The 27172-nt window shown below is 40.3% G+C and overlaps 3 protein-coding genes across 4 annotated transcripts; 2 read left to right on the plus strand and 1 right to left on the minus strand.

The window, feature by feature from the left end:
- Positions 12714 to 13353, plus strand: LOC109224219. Its single transcript, XM_019388805.1, has 2 exons — positions 12714 to 12916; positions 12960 to 13353. Exons 1-2 carry the CDS (start codon positions 12714 to 12716, stop codon positions 13351 to 13353), a joined length of 597 nt encoding a protein of 198 aa, XP_019244350.1.
- Positions 13361 to 14248, plus strand: LOC109224220. Its single transcript, XM_019388806.1, has 2 exons — positions 13361 to 13853; positions 14189 to 14248. Exons 1-2 carry the CDS (start codon positions 13361 to 13363, stop codon positions 14221 to 14223), a joined length of 528 nt encoding a protein of 175 aa, XP_019244351.1. The 3' UTR covers positions 14224 to 14248.
- Positions 18757 to 22206, minus strand: LOC109223396. Of its 2 annotated transcripts, XM_019387693.1 has the most exons (5): positions 22129 to 22206; positions 21943 to 22039; positions 19450 to 19511; positions 19313 to 19371; positions 18757 to 19070 (listed from the first exon to the last, which is right to left on the minus strand). In XM_019387693.1, the coding sequence occupies exons 2-5, from the start codon at positions 22020 to 22022 to the stop codon at positions 19053 to 19055; spliced, it is 219 nt and encodes a 72-aa protein (XP_019243238.1). In that variant the 5' UTR covers positions 22023 to 22039; positions 22129 to 22206; the 3' UTR covers positions 18757 to 19052. The 2 variants fall into 2 exon arrangements, with proteins under 2 accessions (XP_019243238.1, XP_019243237.1); XM_019387692.1 differs by having other exon boundaries at positions 21943 to 22182.

Below are 27172 nucleotides of genomic sequence, written 5' to 3' on the forward strand. Positions count from 1 at the left end.
GCCGTTGCCACTGATACTGGAAAGAACAGAACTGGTGCGTCGGAGGCGGCACCTGTGCCTGTTTTTATGGCGGATGCCATTTTGGCAGGAAGGTCTCCCCGGACCGAAGGAATATACCAAGGAGGGGGATCTGTACGCTCCGCCGAGGGTGGCGCATCGTCTGTCGTTGGAGGAGGCGTACACGCCGAGGGCGACGGTTTGGGTTCGGACGTCGACCCAGAAGATGTACGAGAGTTCTTGGAACGTCATACTCGTGTAGAAGTAAGGACGGAGGGTTTTGACCGACACATCGTCGTCCCTGGAGATTACGACTTATTGTCGAACTGCGAGCATGCAGCGTCGGTGTTTGCCCCTTTGTGCGCTGCTTCTGAGAGTGCGGCACTTAAGGCGATGAACGATGCAGAGTTGTCATGGAGCATTTCCGGCATGGCTCTGCGGGTAAATGCTTCTCTCTTTTCTTTTCGTTTTTGGATCTGTTTTGTATCCTTAGCCCATTCTTTGTTTTGACTTTGCTTTTCATACTAGACCCTCATCATGGAGATCGAGCGTGAACGTAGGGATAGGCGGAGGACGACTGTTTTTGGGAAGGTGACCACCAAATATAAGGAATAGCGTACCAAACATCGTGTGTTGGCCGATCTCTTTACTCAGGACAGCGACTTTCAGCTGTTCCGTGACGGGCTTAAGTAAAAGGAGGATCAATTGGCGCGGAAGGTCGAGGAGCTGAGAGAGCGAGATGAGGACCTGATGAAGGCCATTGCCCGTTGTGATGAACTTGAGGCGGCCCTTAAGTCCAAGGAAGATGAGCTCGAGCTGAGTAAGGGGGTGATGGCCGATAATGCCGACCTCCAAGTGAAGGTGGCCAACTTAACTGCCGAGCTTGACAAGAAGGCGGCGGAGGTCGTCGACCTTAGAGGAGAGCTGAGTGCTAATGCTGATGGATTGGCTCATGCTGAAAGGGATAGGGCAACTGTCGTTTCTGAGGCAGCAACTCTAGAAGACGCCCTTCGTGTTTGTAGATCAGAACGGGACAAGGAGGTGGAGACATCTACGCTTAACGTAGCGAGATTTGAGGGACGTATCCGAGATCTGGAGGCGGAGTTGTCCGCATTAAATGAACAAGTTGCCACTTTGAAGGCGGAGGACGTGCGACGACTGTCGCAACCCTCTACATCCCATGCTTTGGCTGACCCTGTCGTGCCTCGAGATTTATATGAGTTGTGGGTTCATGTCGAAGCTCAACTTGACGTATATAAGTCTCTTCATGTTGATGGGAGGGCGTCTAAGGCTATGGTTGTCCAACAGGACGGGACGGGACGGGACGACATTTAAGCGGGACGGGACGTGACAAACGGGACGAAACGGTCGTCCCATCCTGTCCCGCTAACAAACGGGACGGGACGGGACGAAACGGGACGAGATGGGACGGGTTGTGGGCCTTAAGTGTAGTTTTTTTTTTTTAAAAAAAATGTCTAGTTTTTTGAAAATGACTAAGTTTTTAAAGTTTGCAACGGCTAGTTTTTTGATTTATTTAACAAACTTAAATGTTAAACGGAAATTAGAAAACTAAGTAAAGAATTATAAAATATTAAAAGAAAAGACTTGTGATGAAATATTCTAGTAATTATAAATTTATAATAGAGTTATAATTTATTTAATATAATTTCAAAGTATTAAGTAACTAAGACAATTCATAAAAAAAATTAACGCTTAGAGCCTTTTATTTTATTAATAGAACTTTCAAATCTCAAATACAAATATAATTCTTTTGAAGAGCACCTAATCTACGCAGCCACCTTCTAGGAAGGGTTCTGTTTGAACTAGGCCTGTTAGTAGCCAATTACAAATTATCATACTAATATTTGTAAGCTCCTATATAGCTTCTTTGTAATTATTATTGCCAAATTGTCTTTGTAAAGTTTCATGATCTAGTTGTTCTCCGACATTAATATTATAACATGCGGGGGGTTGGAAAAATGAAGTTTCATCAACATGAGTCATTTCATCTATATGTTTTCTAATTCTAGGAGAAGGGTTAGGATTAGGATTACTACTACTTTCACCTTTACTATTTTTTTACTACTTTTTTTAAACATACCAAATACATTTTTAGATGCCATAATTTAAATACGAAATTAAATTAAAAAATCTAACACAAAAATTAAACACACAAATGAAATACGAAAATAGAACACGTAAAGTAAACACAAAAATTAAGCACTAAAATGATACGCAAAAATTATATATTAAAATTAGGTGATGGAACGAGTGCACCGTGATTAAATGTTGAAACTTGAAGAAATTGCCCAAAATATTGCTCCAAATACTTGACTAATTAATTTGAAGCTTGAAAGTTGCTCCAAATACTTGAAACTTGAAAGTTATCACTTGATAGTTGATACTCGATAGTAACAAAATTGAGAGAATAATATAGATAGAATATTAGAATGTAAGAGATTTGAGAGAGAAGATTGATTTTTTGTGGGAAAAAATAAAGAGGAATGGGGGTATTTATAGTAGAAAATAGGGCCAAAGTGTAATTTAATAAACTTAGGGATTATATTAAAAGTTTTGGGGGGGGGGGGAGGGGAGGGTTGGGGGTGTTTGGAAGGGGGGGGGAGGGGGGGTAGGGGCTGTTTTGCCCGTTTTTGGCTGTTGGCAACGACTATTTTTGCAATTTAAGCCGTTGCCCAACGGCTAGATTTACAAAAAAAAATCCAGGCGGGATGCGCGACGGGACGCGGGATGGGACGGGACGGGACGAAACGAGACGGGACAAACGGGATGAAATGGCCATCTCGTTCCATCCCGTGTCCCATTTAACATTGGCCCATCCCGTTTAACTTGAAGTGGGATGGGACGGGACCGGGACGAGATGCGGGACGGGACGGGATGGCCCGTTGGACAGCCATATCTGAGGCAGAACTTTGGGATGTGCGTGTCAAGACACGTGCAGCTCGTGAGGCGTGCGGATATGACCCCGACACGCCTGGTGGAGACGATGTTTATTCTGACGAAACGTATAAGCTCGCCTCCGATTCTTGGTACAATGAGGTGTATGCCACGGGGGATGATGTGGCGTAGGATTTGGTTGTGTTTATTTTTGTTTTGTTATTTTTGTGAGGGCGTCCTTGAGCCCTTTGTAAAAAAAGAGACTTGTAATGTGTCAGCTGTAATGGAACAATTATCTTTTGTTGTACCTCTGAATTGTTATTTTTTTTGTTGTTTGTTTATTTGGCGATGACCTTTGCCGTATTCGTACTATTTTGAGTTATTGTCGAAATGTTAACCCGTTGTGTTTCGAGCGAGGTCAAGCCCTTGTCTTTGGCGGCGACTTTTGCCGTAAGGGTGTTATTTCGAGTTTGTGTCGAAATGTTAACCCGGTGAGTTCCGAATTGAGGTCGAACTGTTGTTCTTGGCGACAGTTTTATCCGTAAGGGTGTTATTTCGAGTTAAGGTCAAAATTTTAACCCGTCGTGGTTCGAGCAATGTCGAACTCTTTTCTTTGGTAACGGCCTTAGCCATCGGGGTGTTATTTCGAGTTAAGGTTGAAATGTTAACCCGTCGTGGTTCGAGCAATGTCGTACTCTTTTCTTTGGTAACGGCCTTAGCCATTGGGGTGTTATTTCAAGTTAAGGTCGAAATGTTAACCCGTCGTGGTTTGAGCAATGTCGAACTCTTTTCTTTGGTAATGGCCTTAGCCATAGGGGTGTTACTTTCGAGCTAATGTTGAAGTGTCAACCCGTCGCATTTGCGAAATAACGATGGAGAGTAACATGTTTTGTTTTATTTGCTGGCGTGTCGTATATGCCGGTTTCATTCATGCGTTAGAGATACATGTCGATTTCGTACATTAATTGGAGTGATTTCATTCATACATCGGAGATACATGTCGATTTCGTACATACAATGGAGTATTTTCATTCATACGTTGGAGATACATGTCAATTTGGTACATACAATGGAGTTTCCTTGTACTTAGTCCCTTCACCGCTCGGCTTGGAGATGCTATCGGCAAGCTGAGCGATGAATTATACTTTGAACTCGAGACGTCCCCCTCGTCGCCTCGTTAAAAACCTCCCCGAGAAAACTCAATTGGGACAAAACCCGGTTGAGGGAAAAAGAGTACGACTTGGGCGGCGTCATTTTTCAGAAGTGGAAGTATTTGAGGTGGGCGACATTCTAGTTATTTTGTAGTAGTTTTCCTTCCATTGTTTCTAATTGGAATGCTCCTTTGCTTGCAGCTACTGTGATTTTATACGGCCCTTCCCAGTTTGTTCCCAATTTTCCTTCATTCGAGTCCTTTGTTGCTTGTGTTTTGGCCTTGAGGACGTAGTCCCCGACTCTGAGTGGTCGTACTTTGGCCTTCTTGTTGTAGTACCTTCTGCTTGTTGTTTTTGGGCTACCATCCTTATGTGAGCCATATCCCTTGGTTCTTCCACTTCGTCCAGGTCTTGTATTCTGTTTTCGTCGTTGTTTGGTCCACTCTCATTGGATTATCTCAGGCTAGGTTCTCCGACCTCAATGGGTATAATGGCGTCAGTCCCGTAGACTAATGAATATGGCGTTTCACCTGTGCTGGTTTTTGGCGTGGCGCGGTAGGCCCACAACACCTCTGGTAGCAGTTCCGGCCATAGCCCTTTGGCGTCTTCGAGCTTTTTCTTTAGCATATTCAATTTTGTTTTGTTGGAGGATTCAGCTTGACCGTTCCCCGCGGGATGATATGGCGTGGAGAGTATCCGCTTGATGCGCCATTTTTCGAAGAACTCGGTCGTCTTTTTCCCGATGAACTGAGATCCATTGTCACAACTGATTTCTTTGGGGATGCCGAAGCGGCATATTATGTTTTTCCATATGAATGCGATGACTTCCTGCTCGAGTATTTGGGTAAACGCACCTGCTTCCACCCACTTGGAGAAGTAATCAGTTAAAACCAAAAGGAAGCATATCTTACTTCGGCCTGCTGGGAGGGGTCCGACGATATCCATTCCCAATTTTATAAACGGCCATGGTGAAGTGACGGAATGTAGGAGTTCGCCCGCTTGGTGTATCATAGGGGCGTACTTTTAGCATTGCTCACATTTTCTTGACGTAATCCGTGGCTTCCTTTTTCATAGTGGGCCAGTAGTATCCAGCGTGAATAAGGCATCTAACGAGGGCTCGGTTGCCTGTATGGGCACCGCAGTAGCCCTCATGTACTTCTTCTAGTACACGCCTTATTTGATTTGGTCCAAGGCATTTGGCCAAAGGGCTGCCGAACGTCCTTTTGTAAAGGTCATGATTTATGAGGTTGTACCTGGCTGCCTGTATTCGAAGCTTTTTGGCTTCCTTTTTGTCTTGCGGGAGTGTTCCTTCCTGCAAGTATGTTACAATGCGGTTGCGCCAGTCCCAAGTTAAATTTATAGAATGTACCTCGACCTGGTCTATTGATGAGTGGAGGAGAGTGACCACGTTTTCCTTGGTGATATTTTTGGTTGCTGCTGCCATTTTGGCGAGGCCATCTGCTTCGATGTTTTGCGCCCGGGGTATTTGGTCGAGTCGGCATTCGTCGAATTCTGGTAGTAGTTTATGGATTTCTGTCTGGTATTTCTGTAGCCTCTGCTTCTTGATTTGGAAAGTCCCAGTAATTTGATTTACAACGAGTTGAGAGTCGCAGAGAAGGATGACTCGTCGTGCACCATACTTGAGGGCTAATTTCAGTCTTGCAATTACGGCCTCATACTCGGCCTCATTGTTAGTCATTTCGGGACACCGTATGGATTGGTGAATCACTTCGCCTGTTGGGACTTCAAGTACGAGTCCCAGTCCAGATCCTGACGCATTAGATGCGCCGTTGGTGTAGAGGACCCAGAGGTCGGGTCGTCCAGGGGAAGTGCGAAGCGCTTCTTGCTCGACCTCGGGCAATATTTCTGCACTGAAGTCGGCGACGAAATCGGCGAGTACTTGCGACTTTATTGCAGTTCGCGGTTGATATGTTACATCGTGCTCGCTCAATTCTATGGCCCATTTGGCCAATCTACCCGATAGTTCGGGTTTGTGCAGGATGCTCCTGAGAGGAAAAGTCGTCACCACCTTTATAGGGTGACATTGAAAATATGGTCCGAGCTTCCGTGAAGCTATGACCAATGCTATAGCCAATTTTTCGAGGTGGGGATACCTCGTTTCGGCATCAATTAAGGTTTTGCTGATATAGTAAATTGGAGATTGCGTACCTTTGTTTTTATGGGCCAAAACTGCGTTTACCGCGACTTCGGAGACAGCTAGGTAGACAAGGAGGCACTCGCCTGGATCTGCCTTGGCGAGTAATGGCGGTGAGGACAAGTATGCTTTTAGTTTTCTTAGTGCGTCGACACATTCCGAATTCCACTGGAGCCCGTTGTCTTTCTTTAACACATTGAAGAATTTATGGCATCTATCTGATGACCGTGAGATGAACCTTGATAGGGCGGCTATTCGACCCGTCAATTTTTGTACCTGCTTTTTGCTGGCTAACATTTCTGATGTTCCTTCGATGGCCTTAATTTGATCTGGATTGACCTCGATGCCTCTTTGTGATACCAGGAAACCGAGGAATTTGCCCGAGGTTACGCCGAAGGCGCATTTTTCGTGGTTTAGTTTCATACCGTACTGCCTCAGTATGTCGAAGGATTCCTTCAGATGATCGATGTGATCTTCTTTCCTTTTTGACTTAACCAGCATATCATCGATGTAGACCTCCATTGTTTTGCCGAGTTGATTTTTGAACATCTTGGTGGCTAACCTTTGGTATGTCGCCCCCGCATTCTTAAGTCCGAACGGCATGACTCTGTAGCAGTATATTACCTGGTGAGTGATGAAAGTGGTATTCTCTTGGCCCTCTTCCTCCATTAGGATCTGGTTGTAACCCGAGTAGGCATCTAAGAAGCTTAGCAACTCGTGTCCCGCGGTTGCGTCGATGAGCTGGTCGATGTGTGGCAATGGAAAGGAGTCTTTTGGGCATGCCTTGTTTAGGTCTGTGAAATCAACGCACATCCGCCACTTTCTGTTTTTCTTCTTCACCATGACCACATTGGCGACCCACTAGGGATACTTTGACTCTCGGACGGAGCCGTTGGCGAGCAGCTTATCGACTTCTTCGCTGACTGCGTCGTTGATTGCGGCATTGAACTTTCTCTTCATTTTCCGTACAGGTGGATAGATGGGGTCAACATTCAGTTTGTGCGTGGTGATGTCCTTCGGGATGCCTGGCATATCTGAATGGGAGAAGGCAAACAAATCGGCACTATCAGTTAAGAATTTATGGAACTACCTGGTTTTGAGAGATTGTGCCCGATATAAGCCTTTTTGTGCTGTCATTGTTGTCTAGTTGGACGGGATCGAGATCTTCTATGGTCGACTCGTAGGATTCCACGATGTCGGGTTCCTTGATAGTGTCTATCTGTACGTCGAGTTTGGTTCCCGACATCACTGATTGCTATGCTTCCGCGCTCGCTCCTTTTAGTTATTGGGTATGTGCGTAATCCTGAGCGATGCGATAACACTCTTGTGCGGTGCGTTGTTCGCCCCGGATGCTGAATATCCCCTATGGAGTGGGAAACTTGGTTACTTGATAGAGACTTGACGGGACTGCTCGCATGGCGTGTATCCATGGGCGCCCTATAATAGCGTTGTAAGTTGTATCTTGATCCATGACGTGAAACGTTGTTTCCAACGTGAATCCTCCGGCTAGAACGTGCAGTACTATTTCTCCAGAAGTTCGTTCGACTGCATTATTGAAACCCGTTAGTGTTATTCAACGCGGTATTATTTTATCTTCGAGTCTCATCTGTACGAGGACTCGAGGATGGATAATACACGCGCTGCTTCCGTCATCCACCATTATTCTTTTAACATCAGTATCTGCAATACGTAAAGTGATAACAAGAGCATCGTAGTGCGGGAAAGACAAACCGTCGGTATCTGATTTATCGAAGATGATACTATCTCGAGGTCATCATACCGTTCATGAGTGATCGACCGTTTTTGTGCGTAGTGATGAATTTTTCATGGTTGATTGCTGTGTCATCGCCTCCGCCGATGATCATCTGTACGGTACGAGCGGGAGAAGGCGGTTTTGGAGGTCCCTGGGGTTGTTCGCGTCCGCGGGCAAAGTTAACTCGTCCTCGGTCGCTCAGTAGTTCTTTCAGGTGTCCCCGATTTAGCATTCTTACTACCTCCTGCCGCAGGCCTATGCAATCCTCGATTTTATGACCTCTTTCCTGGTGGAATTCGATAAGAACATTCGACTTTTGGGTGCTCGGGTCAGATTTCATCTTTTGCGGCCATTGTACCTTTGGGCCGAGCTTCTCTAGGGCGTACACTATTGTTGAAGGAGAAACACAAAAATTATGATCAGATAAGAGCGGAGGCATACCTCTTTCATTTCGGTGTGGCACGGTGTGTCGAGGGGGAACATCTGTGTGCCGCGGAGGAGGTGGGATGGATGTCTTGACGTAGGGCTGATGTCTTTCTCGGCTGAGACGGGGTAACTGATCCCTTCGACCGTCATTACGACGATCTTTCCTTGCTTCAGTTTGAACTGACGTCAGCCGTTGTATCGGACCATTGAGGTCGTCCTCGTCGGCCCTTACATCGGCGCAATAGGCGTTGTGGATTTCTTCCCAAGTGGTGGGAGGGTATTTCATGAGCCTACTTAACAGCTTTCTGGTTGCTCTAGACCCATTCCTGCTTAACCCGTTCTGGAAGGCTGCTACCGCCATCCCCTCTGACACGTTTGGCAGGCTCATTCTCACCCTGTTAAATCGGGCTAGGAAGTCCTTGAGTCCCTCGCCGTGCGTCTGCCTAACGGCGAATATGTCATTTACCCTGGCTTCCGCCTTTTTAGCTCCCGCATGAGCGTTGACAAACTTGTCTGCCATTTCTTCGAACGTTGCTATCGACCGCGCTGGTAGTTGTGAATACTAGGTTATCGGCCAACGTCTCATTTTGGTAACAACTTTGGGGCGCCTGGTATTTTGTCGACCCTTTCTTGATGCTCCTTCATCTGGTCACGGAGTGCCTTATTCTCGTTTTCCATTTTCTCCATTTTCTTTAGGATGGCTGCGAGTGCGTCATTACCTGTGTTAATAGTAGTGTGAGTGTTACCTGTACGGGGGGCATCTTGTTCGCCGGCGATTGTTGTGACATCTATGTGTGCAATGTCTCTATTCTCCCTTTGAGCGGGTTTATCAAGTATGTTGTTCAGAGTGTTAGTCAGCCTCTCTTCCAGTAGTCTTTTTACCGCCGGTGGTGCCTCTCCTGTTGTAGACGTGGAGGCTTCCTTCTCGCGCGAAGCAGTTATGCTTTCATGCGGGGGAGGTGAAGCGTCACTCCTAGGTGTAGTGTTCGGTATCACATTTTCGTTGTCTTCCCTGCCGTCTTCGTTGATGGTGTTCAGGATGTTGGTTGTGACACCTGCTATTGCTTTTAACCTTGCATCTCCTTTTCCTGCCATTGTTAGTTTATGCAAAGCTAGGAAGAGGTGATTATCCCTTTTTATGATCTAGATGAAACTAAAATCTTAACTAAAGAAATCCCCACAGACGGCGCCAAATTGTTTGACCAAAAGATATCAAACCTTTTTGATTAAATCAATTAATGATGATGATGAGGTAAATGTTAGCCAAGCGTAATAAAATCTAGATCAAGTGATGGAAGAAGTAAGCAAGATGAATGATGTTCACTAATATGTTGGAGTCAAATAAATGCTCATAAATGCGATAACTTAAATGCACAATCAATCTTAGTAAATGCGATTGGCTTAGAAAAGGAATATGAATGAGATGATTGTGGAATCTTGAGATCTTCTCGATATCGTATAATGATATAAATTTTCGGTTGTGCAATCAATGAACAAGGCTGCTTTTGTATTCCCTCTCAGATGATTCTTTTACAAAGTGTTCTTTTGTCTTTTTTGTCTCGTCCCCCTATTCCTTTGCTCACTCTTCCTATTTATAAGGGACAATCCCCCAAAAACCCCTAAAAAGTACAACATAGAGAATATTCAAAAAGCATATTCTTACTGTCTCCTATTAAGCTTACGCTATCGTGGACGTCGTGCATCGACTGACCGCCTTTGATCGTTGCCTTTCACCACGACGACCATCAGACGTTGCATCACGATAACCTCGTTCCTTGTCCTACTCGGTAATGGTCGTGGTTTCCAAATTTGGACCCATACACCAATAAATTTGAATATTGAATGATTAAATAATATAAAGCTTAAAACATAGAAAAATAGGCTTAATAGACGGTGAATTTAAAGAGAGAAGTTATAAAGAACGAAAAATAAATTATGTTTTGTGATATAAAAGGTACAAATGTATGTTCACAATGGAAAAGAGAAAGAAAATGACTTCATCAAATCTACGTTGTCGATATAAAAATGATTTTAAAGCAAAAGATTAATGTTTACAAGAATAAGCATTAGTTTATTTCGACTCCACAACTCAAAACCCGAGATTATGCTTAAGACTCCAATCAAATCACACAGTTAAAATATTTAACGATGGTCCCTATATGGGATAAGAATAATAATACTGTACCAAATATTTAGTCAAATATAGGGTTAGATATGGTAGTGGTCCTCGTACACTAATTTATTGTATTTTTGGGGTCATTGCCAAGAGGTCAATGAAGGATCCAGCCTGCAGTGCAAGTTATTTCAAAGCTGTGGTGAAATTTTGCAATAACGGACGGAGTCCTACTAATCTTTTAATAACACAACTAATACTCAATTCCAAAAAACAAAAAAAAAAAAAAGAATGCAGACAACTTTCGTGGATGTGTTCATTAAAGCTTTTCTAATAACAAGTTGAGTTCTAATTCTCTAACAATAAGGAAATTAATTTAATCCTGGTTGCTTCCATAGACCGTCGACAAGCTAAGCCCCACATTGGTTTGCTGCCTTTCGTAACTCGTAAGGTACTACGGCATTAGTTTATATAATACTATGAGTGTCAATCATAATCAATATAAATGTAATTCGTTAAATCTAATAGCATGTTTGCCCAACTTTTAAAATCAACTTATTTTGAGAAGTGGTTTTTCTTAAAAGTACTTTTCAAAAAAGTGTTTTTGGGGATAGCAATTTGTGTTCGGCTAATTAAATTGAAAAGCACTTTTGAACAGTAATTAGTATTTGGCCAAGCTTTTAAAAACTGTTTCTAAGTGTATTTTTCTCAAAAGTGTTTCTCTGAAAAGTATTTTTGGAGATAAACTATTTTTTTTTGCTTCTCAAAAGCTGATGATGCTTCTCCTTAAAAGCACTTTTTTGGCCTTCTAAAAGCTTGGCCAAACACCTCAATTTTTTGAAGAAAAAATACTTTTGACCACAAAAAGTCACTTTTGGCCAAAAAAAAAAAAAAAAAAATTAGGCCAAACAGGCTATAAATCAGAGGGTTAAGTGAGTGATGCTTACTTAAGTGAGGTACTGCATATCAGATGATAAATGATAGTGTGTTTATGCGCTTAAATTTTATCTAGAAATTCAGTCTTTCACTTAATGCTAAATTCAAACCATGCTAAATAAAATTATTCTTCCCATACGAAATTTTTGAATAAGTAATTGTCTGATAATGAATAAAGTATATCCGTCCTTCTGCTAAACATGATGGATTGAACTCACAATTCATTAGATGCTTTTTATGAATGCTTTTTTAATAACCATAGTCATTCTTTAGTAAATGATCACTATGGATCAGACACAATAGAATTTGATCAATTCTATTTTGTCGTTAAGGTAGAGAGCTAAACCAAAAATTCTCTTTCTTCATCATCGATCACTATTCCAAGATTCTATTTTATCAAGCGAATCGAGAGTTTCTTGCTCAAAATACCGAACCTCTTCGTGATCGAGGGAGATTTTTCTGAAGCAGGATAATCTTATCCTTTAAGAGGTGTTTTTAGTTGGTTCTTAATTCCATCAACTTGCCCATCCAATTTTTGTATAATCAAGTATTAGTGTTGGAAATATTGATCCTAGTCCAGATTAGCTAGATTTGTTATACTAGTTTTATTTGTATTGGGCCAGGCCCACATAAGTTGTAATTATCTTTTACTTCTTTTTCTTCAGTTTTGCATAGTTAGGTCGGGTCCCATATAGGTAGACCCAAGAGGTCTGATACAAACAACTTGTACATTTTTCCATTTTTACAGATGAAAGAAAGCTTCTCTTCTCTCTCTCGACCATAGTAAACCCTAGCATAATTTTCATCGATTTCATCTCATTTCCGCTGTCAACATGGTATCAGAGCCCGGAATCTCGTAGATCTGGTTGTCCTCTATCGTCCGATGTTACCCTAGAAGAGTATCACCGGCATTTTCATTTGATCGGAGAATTTTTCTTCGTCTCGTCAGTTTTCGTTTTTTGTGAGATTGCTCGAGTTTTGTTGTTCGTTTTTGGGTTGTCTATCTCCGGCCGGTATCTGAGGTCCAAATTTTCGGTTGCAACGATGTATCTCAGCATTCAACCTTGCCTAATTTGAAGTCGTGGTTCTTCTGGATTTTCGGAGCATAGCTGGATAAATTCTTTTCATTTCAAGGCCGAATTCTTCCGGTTGCGAAGAATTGTGGTATATTCCTTCCTTTTGTTTACTGTTTTTCATCTTCGATTGCATGCCTTAGGGTTTATCGAAATTTTTACAAATCGACATTTTGTGTGGTTGCGTCTGCCTATTTTTGAGAGTTTTTGGATGATGGCTATCTCGTCGGGTACCTCTTCTTCCTCTCCTGTGGATAATTCTACTCCTGTTGAACATATTGCTACTAGTCGTCTTCCTTTTCATCCTGATGATTATACGCACCCATGCCACCCTCTATATGTGCATCCTTCTGACCTCCTAGGTTCTTCCTTGGTCACTGAGCCTTTTGATGGCTCTTGTTATGGGAGTTGGCAAAGGTCTATTTTAGTGGCTTTATTTCATTCATGGAACCTCTGAGAGACCTCCAAAAGGGTCTCCTCTTCTTCGCCAATGGCAAAGATGCAATGATTTAGTTGTTGCCTGGCTGGCTAACTCTGTGACCAAGGAAATCCATCGTATTGTTGTCTATTCTGAGTTTGCAAAGGACATTTGGAAGGAACTTGAGACCAGATATGTGAAAGCTGATGAGGCCATGGTCTTTGAGTTAAAAAAGGAGGTGGCTCATATTTCTCAGGGTGCCCTTGATATCTCTTCCTACTTCAACAAACTCAAACAGCTTTGGGATGAATTTGCCTCTCACTCTGCCAGTTCTGATGATAAGTGCACATGTAGAGGCAGTCTTAGGTCTGAGGAAAAACAAAAGGTCTATCAGTTCCTCATGGGGCTCAATGATATATTTTCAAGTCAGAAGTAACATATTGATGATCAAGCCCCTGCCTTCCATTGACACGGTCTACAGTATTCTTCTAAGTGACGAGAAACAGAGGCAGGTGTCTACTGGCTCTCATTTTTCCTCAGAATCAGCTTCCTTCAATGCTGGGTCTTCTAAGCAGCCTTACACTCCCAGGGTGAGTTTTGACAATCAAAGGGCTGCAATCACTTGCAAATACTGTAAGAAGCCTGGGCATAACATTGATAAGTGCTATAAGCTCCATGGCTATCCGCCAAATTTCAAATTCTCTAAGACTGCTGGTCCCAGGAAAGCTTCAGCACATAGTGCAGCTGATTCATTTGCATCTCAGGCATGTGTGTCTCATTCCAATGGTGGTGCTGTCCCAGCTGGTTTCTCTGATTCTTCTTCTGCTTTTCCTGGCTTGACAAAGGACCAATGTTCTCAACTGATCCAGCTCTTGCAACAAACTCATGTCACTCCTGATTCTTCTCAGTCACTCATGGCTTCTGCACATTTTGCTGGTAGGATAGCTACCTATAGTGTTCTTCTTAAGCCTGCGTTGTTTTCACAAGTTAGTATTTCTGATTGGATCATTGATTCTGGAGCATCTGACCATATGACCTCTCTCAAACTCCTCTTCAATATTCAACCTGTTACTATTCCTTGTCTTGTTTCTCTCCCAAATGGTTACAAAGTTAAAGCTACCAACTCTGAATCCTTAACTTTGTTTCCTAGTTTCACTCTTCACAATGTCCTTTATGTTCCTAGCTTTCACTACAATCTAATTTCAGTTCATAAGTTGGTTGATCAGTTTGATGGCATTGCACAGTTTACTAAGGTTTTATGTGTATTACAGGGCTCTTCTCTGAAGAAGCCTCTGGCTCTTGGTAAACTGGACAATGGGCTCTACAAGCTGCAAGTACCCATGTTTAGGCCTGATAATTGTGTTTCAAATTCTGTTTTTTCTTCTGCATGTACTGTTTCTGGTAGTTCTGTTGTTTCCTCTTGTAATTATGCACCTGCTGTTTCTAATAAAATGGATATTGTTTGGCATTTTAGACTTGGTCACATAACATTTTCTAGAATGAAGGGCATTCCTGTTCTTAGTCCTTGTCTCTCCTCTAAACAATCATTTCCTTGTCCTGTATGTCCTTTGGCTAGGCAAACCAGACTCCCTTTCCCTGATAGCACCATTCACTCTACTACTCCTTTTCAATTGATTCACATTGACACTTGGGGCCCTTACCACTCTCCTACTTCCCATGGTGCCAAGTATTTCCTTACTATTGTGGATGATTATTCTAGAGCTACTTGGACCCATTTGATGGGTGCTAAGAGCAATGCTTTTGATCTCCTCAAAGCTTTTATTGCTATGGTTGAAACTCATTTCTATACTCAGGTTCAAACAGTTAGAAGTGACAATGCTTTTGAACTGGGATCTAGTACTATTGGCTCTAAGTTCTTTTCTGACAAGGGTATTATTCATCAAACCACTTGTCCCCATACTCCACAACAAAATGGTGTTGTGGAGAGAAAGCATAGACATTTACTTGAAACTGCTAGGGCATTGTTATTCCAATCCAAACTTCCCATTTCTTTCTGGGGTAATTGCATCTGAACTACCACCTATCTCATTAACAGATTCCCCTCTCCCCTGTTACACCACAAAACTCCTTTTGAATTGCTTTATGGTTCACCTCCATCTATGGCCATCTTAGGGCTTTTGGTTGTTTGTGCTATGCTATTGTTCCTAGAGTCCTTAGAAATAAGTTTGATCCCAGGTCTGTTCCTTGCATTTTCCTGGGGTATCATTTTGCTAAAAAGGGTTACAAATTGTATAATCTTGTCGCCAAGTCTTATTTTGTTTCAAGGAATGTTCAGTTTCATAAACATATCTTTCCTTTCTCCTCTAGCACTTCCTCTTTTCCTTCTGTGTTTACTTCTTCTCCCTCTTTTCCTACTGATTTCCATCCTATCCCATGTCCTGGTCCTCCTCCTTCTTCTCGATCTCCTTCCTCTTCCCCTGTTCCTTCTGCCTCTCTCCCCTCCCCCCCTTGCCTCATTCTGACTCTCAAGCCTCATCTCCTCCTGTTGTTGCTCCTGTCAGGAGGTCCTCCAGGCCTCATAATCCTCTAACTTATCTGAAAGACTATGTTTGTTCCCTTCCCTCCTCTTCTCCTTCTTCCTCCCTCTCAGCTTTCTCTTCTTCTCAACCTTTGGCTGAACCTGCCACTTATTCTCAGGCTGCTGGTATACCTGAGTGGCAGGAAGTCATGACCAAGGAATTTAAAGCTTTGGAGGCTAATGGCACTTGGTCCATTGTTGAGCTTCCTCCAGGCAAGAAACCCATTGGTTGCAAGTGGGTGTATAAGGTCAAACAAAAGGCTGATAGGAGTATTGAGAGATACAAGGCTAGATTAGTTGTTAGGGGGGACACTTATGTTGAGGGTATTGATTTTCATGAAACTTTTTCACCTGTTGTGAAAATGTCCACAATTAGAACCCTGATTGTTGTTGCTGTTAAGAAGCATTGGCCTATGTTTCAATTGGATTTCAACAATGCCTTCTTACATGGTGACCTTGATGAGGAAGTTTTTATGAAGTTGCCTCCTGGTTACATTGTTTCTTGTCCCTCCTCTTCTGGGCAGTTGGTTTGCAAGTTGCAGAAGTCCCTTTATGGTCTTAGGCAAGCCTCAAGACAGTATGTCAAACTCTCTCAAGCCCTGTCTTCTAGGGGTTATCAGAATTCTCTCAATGACTACTCCCTGTTCACCAAGGTTTCTGGGGATTCTATTGTGGTCTTAGTTGTTTATGTGGATGATATTATTTTAACTGGGACTGATAGTGCTGAGATCCTTGCCCTTAAGTCTTTCCTTCACCAGCAGTTCAGAATCAAGGATTTGGGTTCCCTTAGTTATTTTTTGGGTAGAGGTTTTCTATTCAGCATCTAGGGTTCTCTTACATCAGAAGAAGTTTCTTCATGACCTTCTTATTGAGTTCCATTGTTCTGATGTCACACCTGTGGTTTGTCCCCTCCCTCAGTCAGTCAAGCTCAAGGCCAAGGAGGGGGTTCCTCTTCCTAAACCTGAGGTGTACAGGTCCTTGGTTGGGAAGCTGAATTTTCTCACCCATACCAGGTCTGATATCTCTTTTGCCGTGCAGCATCTTTCTCAGTTCGTGTAGTCCCCTTGTGTGCCTCATTTGGAGGCTGGTTTGCACTTGCTGAAGTACTTGAAGGGTACTACTGAGTTTGGTACCTTTCTCAACAATACCCCTGATTTTTCTGTTGCTGCTTTCTGTGATAGTGACTGGGCTGCTTGCCCAGACACTAGGAGATCTGTATCAGGTTTTTGTGTGCTCTTGGGGGGTAGTCTTGTGGGCAAGAAGTCTAAGAAACAGCCTGTGGTGTCCATGTCTTCTGCTGAGGCAGAATATAGAGCCATGAGCAAGGCTGTCAGTGAGGTTACTTGGCTGCACAGGTTGCTCTTGGATTTGGGTGTTTCCTATCCTTCTGCTATTCCCTTGTTCTGTGACAGCCAAGCTACTATTCACATTGCCAAGAACCCTGTTTTTCACGAAAGGACTAAGCATATTGACTTGGATTGTCATTTGGTCAGAACCAAGCTTGCTGAAGGTCTTATTCAACTGCTTCACACATCCTCCTCTACTCAGCTGGCTGATATCTTCACCAAATTTTTGGCTGGTGTTGCTCATCATGGTTTTCTCTCCAAGTTGGGGGTTTTGCCACCCTCCAACTTGAAGGGGGGTGTTGGAAATATTGATCCTAGTACAGATTAGCTAGATTTGTTATGCTAGTTTTATTTATATTGGGCCAGGCCCACATAAGTTGTAATTATCTTTTACTTCTTTTTCTTCAGTCTCGCATAGTTGGGCCGGGTCCCATATAGGTAGACCCAAGAGGTCTGATACAAACAACTTGTACATTTTTCCATTTTTACAGATGAAAGAAAGCTTCTCCTCTCTCTCGACCACAGTAAACCTAGTTTAATTTCCATCGATTTCATCTCATTTTCGCTGTCAACAATTAGTTTCAAGGTTTATTGACTGAGAAATTTTTTAACCGCAACAGAGTCTTTAACAACGTATGTTTGAGTCATGGGATATAAATTAAGTAAACAAAAGTAACATCTCAATTAGGCATTAAAAACTAGCTCAATTCATTTTTAGTTAGGATATTTCAAGAACATTGAAATATTAGCGATCGAGTATGTACTTGATTAAAATCAAAATGAATGGATAATTCATGTAAAATGTTTGGTTATAATAAATTCATTTTAAGTGTTAGATCAAATACAAAATATTAGATAAACAAAAACTAAATTAGATTGATCAAGAAAAGAAGGGAAACTAGTATTGTATAGCCGATCTCAAAATAATAACTAAAAAATATTTATTTTTTATATATAAATATACGCTTCTACTTGTTATGTTATATACAAGAAATATACAAATTTTATACACTTCTACGACTACCGAATGTAAATAGTGTCAGCTACGGGCAAAGGTATTCTCGCCCAGAGAAGTACTGAAAAGATTGTATAGGCGTTAGCTGTGTAATTAATTTTGTTCATTATCTCTCATTAGAATAATCTTTAGGGAAATTACCACCTATATCCATTTATAAGTAGTTTATTACAACAATTGATCAATTCATAAAATATTACTAATATTAGCCAAATATTACTATAATTCAATTAGCTATTTGTAGCAAAAAATGTCAAATTTTTGGTTTTTTTTTTTTAGTGGATGTTATTAGAATAGATTAGGTACATCTTGAGGAGCTTGAATCTCATTTTTTGGATGATTTGGTGAAGTTTTGAGGTGATTTGAATTAAAAATTCGAAGTAAAAACTGAACGTGAAAGAAAAATTATATATGTGTCACACTGTGTATCATTTATGTATCATATTTGTATCAATTGTGTATCACATGTATATCCATGTATACCTGTGTGAGACACACATGTTTGATACATGTGTCGCAGAAGAATCTTTTAAACTCGATTTAGTTACGAATTTTGATACAAAACCAGTCCAAATCACATCCGATCTTCCTCAAATTTTGTGTATTGACTTATCTATATGTTTTCAATGAATTTCAACTATACCCATTGAAAAAGTTCCTTTTTTGCTTAGATTTTTGCTTAGATTCTTGCATCTAATGTTGCTAATCACGCTTAAAGATATGAAAGGTGATTTTTGCATGTGATTCTTTGAGAGAAAGAACGTTATTTATTTGATTTTTTAATTTTTATGTGTTTGACTAGTTTTGGTAAGTCTATAACTAATGGCTAGAGGTTAGTAAGTTGAGACTTATTTGGGACATTTGTGTAAGTTTCCCTAATCTTTATGTAACTGGAATATAAAAGACGAACGGAAAATGAACAGAACTGAGGCAACTGAGTCCTTAATCTAGAAAGCGAATGGAATTTGTCCAAAAGGTAGCCCGAGTCTTTGTCAAGTCCAAAGTCTACAAAACGAAGTACATTGTACAATGAATAAACATCATATTTCTGAAAATGTCCTTCATGTCCTCTCCAAGTCCTAACTCCCACGTATTATATTAGTAGCAAATTTGCCAAACAAAAAATAGTTGAAAAGACAGAAATAAGCTTTTGAATTCCTACATGCTTGAAGCTTTAGAAGAAACGGAAGTCAGAAACAGTAAATAGGAGGTACCCTGTACACCGAGCTTCCAAATCACTGGTTCTTGAAAGACTGCAAAACTCAAATCAAGAAATAAATTAATAACTACAACAACAACATACCCGTATACTCCCACGAGTGGGGTCTAGAGAGGATAGCATGTACGCAGTCCTTACCCCTACCTAGTGAAGGTAGAGATGCTGTTTCCGAAAGACCCTCGGCTCAATACAACGAATCAGAGCAGTTACGACAAATAAATTAATCACTAGTACAAGGTTATTTATACTTGATTGCAAAAGCTTCAGATTTGATACCTCAAAATTTTTGGACACATCCTCCACCTTACTAGCAAGTTCTTGCCTCTTTTGCTGAGCTGCAAGTACCAAAACAAATGGTCACAACAGCCTGAAAGCTTCACGAGGACAAGGGAAATGCTGGACATAATAGTTACCCATTTTAGATAGATCCTCCATTCTCCTTGATGACCTCACTGCAAATCTTTGAAAAGCAGGGCTGCGATAAAGAGGAAGAACGCGTTTTAATAGGCATCTTCGGAATATAACATCTCAAGCAATACCAAAATTACTAAAAGGACTTTCAATTCTTTTCTCTGAGAAGAAAATACATCTATAAATTTTGGAAGAAAAAAAAATTAGACACCGTATAGTTCTCCTTTTACCCAGCAACCTAGTCACATGATGCAAAGTTCCTTAATCTCCTAAAAGATTAGACATCAGAATATATTACTAACAACTAGACTGCGTAATATTTCCGAAACAACTACGATGACTGCAAGAAATAGTAGGCGATAGAACAGACGAGGATGACTTAGTCCAATAAGCTATCACTTATTGTAAGGCAACTATAATTTGATAGATTTCTTGTTCTTTGTTTAGTTAAGACTGCACAAAATGAAAATCACCTTTTACTTTGCTTGTAGTTGCATAGCAAGAGACAAGGACTGGGATGCACTGCGACACAAGATTCACATATACGACAACACACAACAAAGCACCCTGGAATTGATGAAAGGACATCTTTGTTCCGGTCAAAGCAAATGACATCATGGAAACTAATACTTGTAAAAAATTTCTTTCTCAACATGCACTAAGATAGAATAATGATAAGAAGATTTACATCATCTCACAGTCTTACAAACGTACAAAATTAAAATAAGAAGATGATCAAGAAGCCTCAATTCATCAGATTTTTGAGAAGATGACCAATGATTGGTGACTTTTCCATAAGAAAGGTTGTTGTTTCTTTTATTGGTTATGGTTTTTTCTTAAAATTGAGCTTGACTAGCTTTTTTTTTGTTCAATCAGCTATCATATTTTGTGACTGTCCAATAATAAGCATGAGAAAGTGTCCGACTTTGTTTCACATTCAATGCTGAATGAGTTATCTTTTGAAGAAGTATAGATTCAGGAACAGCCAAACATGGGTGAATGTGATTAGTTTCAGAAATTAGGAGTTTCCACATTTTATATATTCAAAGAAGGAAAGCACATTCCCTTTGTAGCATTTATGCAATGGAAAAAGAAAAAGATTGAGAAACCAAAAAATAGACAAAACCAGAGAATAAAAATGAAGAGAACAACAAAATACAATAAATAAAATAGTGCTTTTCATAGGAACAGTGCTTTGCATTTCTGAACTTCAGCTATTGAAGGATTAAGAGCCAGAGGATTAGTTTTGTTCCTTTAACCTAAAGTGAGGTTTCAAATTTGCAATCAGATTAGTCAATTGTGGTGATTTCTTTCTTCTCTTTTTCCAAAGTACTACTTTATTTCATTTTGGGAGATGCTTCCTTCTCAATATTCAACTAAACTTTTTACCGATTCTAAAGTTGTGAAGAGGGTGTCCAGATTGGATCATAAAATTGAAATCCCATATCAAAATAGATGAGAACTGAGTACTATTTTTATGCTTAAATCACATTCAAAAATAGTTTTGAACCTTTGAATTCACTATAAAATGTAAACTAATGTCTAGTTATAATAGCATAGCTCACAAATGAAATTAACAAACACAAACTTGGATTTCTTTTATTTTTGGGAGATACTATCAGCGAAATCCTATAGCGGGCAGCAGAAAGATAACCCATTTCATACCTGACATTTACAGAACATGGGTTGACCTATATAATCCATCACTCAACCAGTATTAAATATGGGCGGCTTGGGTTTTAATCCATTGTTGTCCAACCTTGTTTACAACACGCCCAGACCCAATCCACCCCAACCCGCCCATTTGACAGCACTATGCATCACCAACAAATAAATGACAGAGCCATCTTAAGGTTCCTAATATTGGCATTCGACACACGTCTCACCAAGGTGGATTAGTTGCATCTTATTCATAGCGACGAGGTTTCTTCACTACTAAACTACCTCCTTAACTTGGATGACAAATTTGTCTTTATCGACTAGAAAAATTCAAACTTGGAGAGATATAAGACTTCAAAAAAGAAAAAAGATTAACAAAATCGGACAACAGCAGTACAACACAACAGTTTTGACTTTATCAATCATTGTAGTATATGCGCATTAATCAATCAAAAGAAAAAAAAACATTTTTGACTTGAAAAGTATCCGTTGCTCCCATCCCAATCAACTATTAGCAAAATTCAAACTACAATTTTGAATTTTAACAGAAAGAAATATATCAAAGCTCAATCAAATGATCAAGCAAAATTTGAGGTGCAACAAAAAGTAAAGATGATTCTTTTACTAGAGAATATATGCAGGAGATAGATTTTAATTAAGTTACAAAAGCGCTCAATGTTGTCACCCCCCGGTCCCGGCAATAACAATAACTAAATCTCACTTCTTCAATAAAGCTCAACAATTTTGACTTGAAAAGAATAAGAAAACTAAAATTTTGAAATTAAACGGAAAGAAATAACTCAAAGCTCAATCAAACAGTTTATAAAACTAATTACCTGTTGGCGAGGCCATTGACGATTAATTCATTGGCGACATAAGAAATAACTCTATGAAGGAAATTTGCTCCACCAGCCATGGATGAGATTGCACCAACTATCAACAATTAAGAAAATAAAGCAATAAATAAACAACTGTAGTTTTTTAAATAAGTAAAATCGAAAAGGTGAGCAAATGGAACGGACGAGATTGATGGAACCCTAACTTGGGTAACGAGGCATTGGCTAAACTGTAGGGGGAAAATAGTATTTATATATACGGTAATTGGACTAGTGGGCTATGTGGTCCGATTAATTATGGGATTACGGATATGGGCCAGCAGTAAGAAGATGAGGAGACCCGAAGAGGAGAAGAATTACCCAAATAGTCGCTTGCTTAAACTAAAAATACTTGGTGGAGACATAATATGTGCGTAATTTTTATATATTATATGTATATAATTATAGATAATCAATATATAATCTATATATAAGTAAACAATGGATATAGCCCGCTAAGCAAACTACATAGTACAACCAGCAAATGTATATTTTTGTATTTTTTTGTATTTTATACAAAAAATATTAACTATATTTTATATATAATCAGTATTTTTTTAAAATATTGGCTAGTGAGTAATTTTTTTTAGCTGACCGGCCAAATATATAGCTTGTCCAAGAAGAAACGGTTTCTCGAATGATTTTCTCCTACTTTTCCTTTAAGCATTTCATATGGTGTAGTACAATATTGACTCCATTGAATTGAACAGATGTAGAATGATATTCATGTTATAATGAACTGATATATTATTTAACTTCAAACTAATGTACATAATGAACTGAAATTCCTCTATATATAGAAGAAAGGAAGGTTTTGTGGCAAGCTGCTGTGTAAGTTGCTTGTAAGTCGCTACTGCAAGCTGCTTGTAAGCTGTTATTGTACCAGATATAGATAATCTTCTATCAGGGGTAATATTTATCCATAACGGAGTACCGAATTGATACGCTTCTTCAGGAGGCTTATTTCCAATAGAGTACTAAATAGATAAACATATTTACGGCGGAGCCCCATATGGATAAGCTTCTTCATGAAGCTTATTTACAATGAAGTACTAAATGAACATCCATAATATAATATATTTATAACACTCCCCCTTGGATGTTCATGAAAAGATAATGTGCCTCATTAAAACCGTACTAGAAAAAACTCCGAGGGAAAAAATCCTAGTAAAGGAAAAAGAGTACACATATTTAGTAATACGCATAGCTAGTTATCTCATTAAAAACCTTACAAGGAAAATCCTGTGGAAAAAACCTTAGTAAGGGAAAAAGAGTATAGCGCGTTTTTTACTCCTTCCGATGAAAATTTTTTTTCAAATATTTGAGTCTCCGTATTCCAATCTTGTATCTTCTCAAAAGTTGAAGTTGGCAAAAATTTAGTGAATAAATCTGCCGAATTATCACTTGAACGGATTTGTTGCACATCAATGTCACCATTTTTCTAAAGATCATATGTGTAGAATAAATTTGGTAAAATGTGCTTCGTTCTATCTTCTTTTATAAATCCTCCCTTCAATTGGGCTATGCATGCAACATTGTCTTCGTATAAATTGTGGGTCTTTTCTCACATTCAAAACCGTATTTTTCTCGAATAAAATAAATTATTGATCTCAACCATACACATTCTCTACTTACTTCATGAATAGCTATCATCTCAACATGATTTGAAGAAGTAGCAATAATAGATTGCTTTGTGAAGCGCCATGATATGGCAGCACCTCCACATATAAACACGTACCCGGTTTGAGTTCGAGCTTTAAGGGAATCAGATAAATAACCTGCATCTGCATAACCAACAAGATCTGCACTATCTTTGTTAGCATAATATAAACCCATATCATGAGTTCCCTTTAAATATCACAATATATGCTTAATCCCGTTCCAATGTCTTCGTGTAGGAGAAGAGCTATATCTTGCTAGTAAGTTAATAGAAAATGTTATGTCAGGACTTGTAACATTAGCAAGATACATAAGTGCACCAATTGCACTAAAATAGGGTATTTCGGGACCAAGGAGTTCCTCATCCTCTTCTGGAGGTCGGAACAGATCCTTATTCACTTCAAGTGATCGAACAACCATTGGTGTACTCAATGTGTCACGACCAAAAATTCAACTAGTCGTGATGTCACCAAACCCAACCCGCTAGGTAAGCCAATTAACCTCTATCCAATTCCAATGAAATTCAATAAGACAATTAAGTTAAATAAAATATCTTAATCTTATACGTTTTTCAAGGACTGGTAGTACAAATCATGAGTTGCGAAGATTAGAACTACAAAACTGGTATGAAATAAATACATCATCTGCTAGAAATATACATAAATAGATCTTTATGATTCTAAGGCTACCATGAACAAGATGCAGCTACAACCGGAACGCAGGTACGTCTTCAAATCCAGTTCTCGTCGAACACAGCAACATCAACATCCAAAATTTGCACGCAAGGTGCAAAAGTGCAGTATGAGTACAACCGACTCCATGTACTCAATAAGTAATAAACCTAACCTTAGGTTGAAAGTAGTGACGAGCTGGAACAAAGGTCGGGTCCGACTCCAATAGCCAACAAGAGTTAATAATAATATAATGCAAGTAATAAAAGAAGTATCTCAGAAATAGGATGCTTAGCTCGTTCACAGTTCCAGAAAATAGGCATGCTTTTCAAGTATCTCAGTGAAAACCCAAATCTTTTACCAAAATTGCCAAAAATATGAGTAGCTTGAAAACTGTATTTTTTCCAAAAATCCTTTCAACAATAATTAAGATTTTTTGTTTTCAGATAGCGTGAAGAAAGTACATCTCTATGCCTACTTGTCAAGATACAGGTAAAATTATGAATGTCACAAAAACCGGGTAGGTGAAGGAAATGCATCTCTAAGCATGTACCTCAAGTACGCATGTCAAATGCAATGTATCTCAGTGATAAACTCATGTACTCACACTCCCAGAGTACTCAATCTCACCGTATCGCATTCTCTCTCACCATGCTCAATACTCAGTACACTCAATCACTTAGCACTGTACACTACCTGCTGCAACGTGCAACCCGATCTACATACAGCTATAAGGCCCGTTGCGGTGGGCAACCCGATCCACCCACCCACCCACCCACCCACACACACACACACACACACACACACACACACACACACACACACATATATATATATATCCATAAGGCTTGCGGCGTGCAACCCGATCCATATATATATAGTCATAAGGCTCGTTGCGGCATGCAACTCGATCCATATATATATATATATAATCAACTACGCTCACTGGGGTGTGTGCAGACTCCGGAGAGGCTCCTTCAGCCTAAGCGCTATCATAAATCAGTAAAACCCGTTGCGGCGTGCAACCCGATCCCATAAAATGTAATCAGTATAACATGCTGCGGCGTGCAGCCCGATACCATAATATCACTCTCACTCAGGCCCTCGTCCTTACTCAGTCATCAATCTCTACAGCCTCTCGGGCTCACAATGCCATGAAACTAGCCCAAAATGATGATATGATGTGTCAATAAATGGTAACAGAGACTGAGATATGCTATTCATATGAATGCATATGACTGAGTATGTAAAGCAATGAAAGCAAATAACTCAACAGCAGAAATGACCTTAGTGGGTCCCAACAGGTTAAGCATGTAGCCTAGACATAGTTTCCAATATGGATCATAGCTCAATAGCTCAAGTACGTAGAAATTTCATGGTTACAGATAAGAAAAGGTAGCTACAAAGTACCAAAGGAATAATGGAATCACAACTTACACGGTGCACGCCAACACGCCTGTCACCTAGCATGTGCGTCACCTCAACACCAAACACATAACACATAATTCGGGGTTTCATACCCTCAGCACCAAGTTTAGAAGTGTTACTTACCTTGAACAAACCAAATCCAATACCTAGCAGGACCAGCGATGCTTCAAAAATGCCATCTCACGTGTACCAACCTCCGAACGGCTTGAAACTAGCTAAGAGCAACTCGAATATATCAAATAAGCCCAGAGAAATAATTCTAAATGATAAAGGTTGAATTCTTAATCAAAAGCCCAAAAATTGACCAAAAAGTACAACCCGGGCCCATGCCTCGGAACCCGACAAAACTCACAAAATCTGACTACTCATTCAATTACGAGTCCAACCATACTAGTTCCGCTCAAATCTGACTCCGAATCGATGTTCAAAACTCAAAAATTCATATTATGAAACTTTAGATAAAAACCCCCAAATTTCCATCTCAAAATACTAATTAAATGATGAAAACAATGATATATCGTGTATATTAACCAAATCCGAGTTAGAATCACTTACCCCGATGAATTTCTTGAAAACCCCACGAAAAATCGCCACAATCCGAGCTCCCAAAGTCCAAATGTGAAATAATACTCTAACGGTCGTTTATATAGTACAGAATCTGAACTCCCATTGTGCAGACCGCACATCCCAGGTCCCGCGGCCGCAAGTCTAAATTGTGCGGTCGTACTTCCATAGTGACTGCACTACTATATTTCAGTAAAATGCCCATAACTTTTGGTACAAATGTCCAAATTAAGATTAGTTTACCTTTCAGGAAACTAGACTCAAAGGGCTACAACTTTTGCTTTTGGATTATCTCCAAATTCCTTTTAGATCAAAAGATAAAAGCTTCTGAACTTAGACCATCGAAGCTGCAGAATCCCCTTTCTGCGGCCGCGAGAAGAATTCTCCGGACCGCACAATTTCAACTGCGGTCCGCACATTTTCAACTTCCTCTGCACTTTGGGAGTTTGCAGGCGCACATCCGCACTCCAAAACGTGCCCCCGCACTCTCAAAAGCTCCAGAACAACATAGAGTGCCAAAATGCCCAAACTTGTTCAAAACTCATCCTGAAACACATCCGAGCCACTCGGGACCCCGTCCGAATATACCAACAAGTCCCGTAACATAGCGCGGACCTACTCGAGGCTTCAAATCACACATAAGAACATCGAAACGACGAATCACACCTCAATTCAAACTTGATGAACTTTGAACTTTTCAACTTCCATAACTCGTGCCGAAACATAGCAAACCAATCCGGAATGAACCCAAATTTTGCACACAAGTCCCAAATGACATAACAAAGTTATTTCAATTCCCGAAACCACAATCCGAATCCGATATCATAAAATTCACTCCCGGTGAAACTTTTCAAAAATCCAACTTTCGC

The sequence above is a fragment of the Nicotiana attenuata genome, chromosome 3 (genome assembly GCF_001879085.1).
Source record: "Nicotiana attenuata strain UT chromosome 3, NIATTr2, whole genome shotgun sequence".
NCBI lineage: Eukaryota > Viridiplantae > Streptophyta > Magnoliopsida > Solanales > Solanaceae > Nicotiana > Nicotiana attenuata.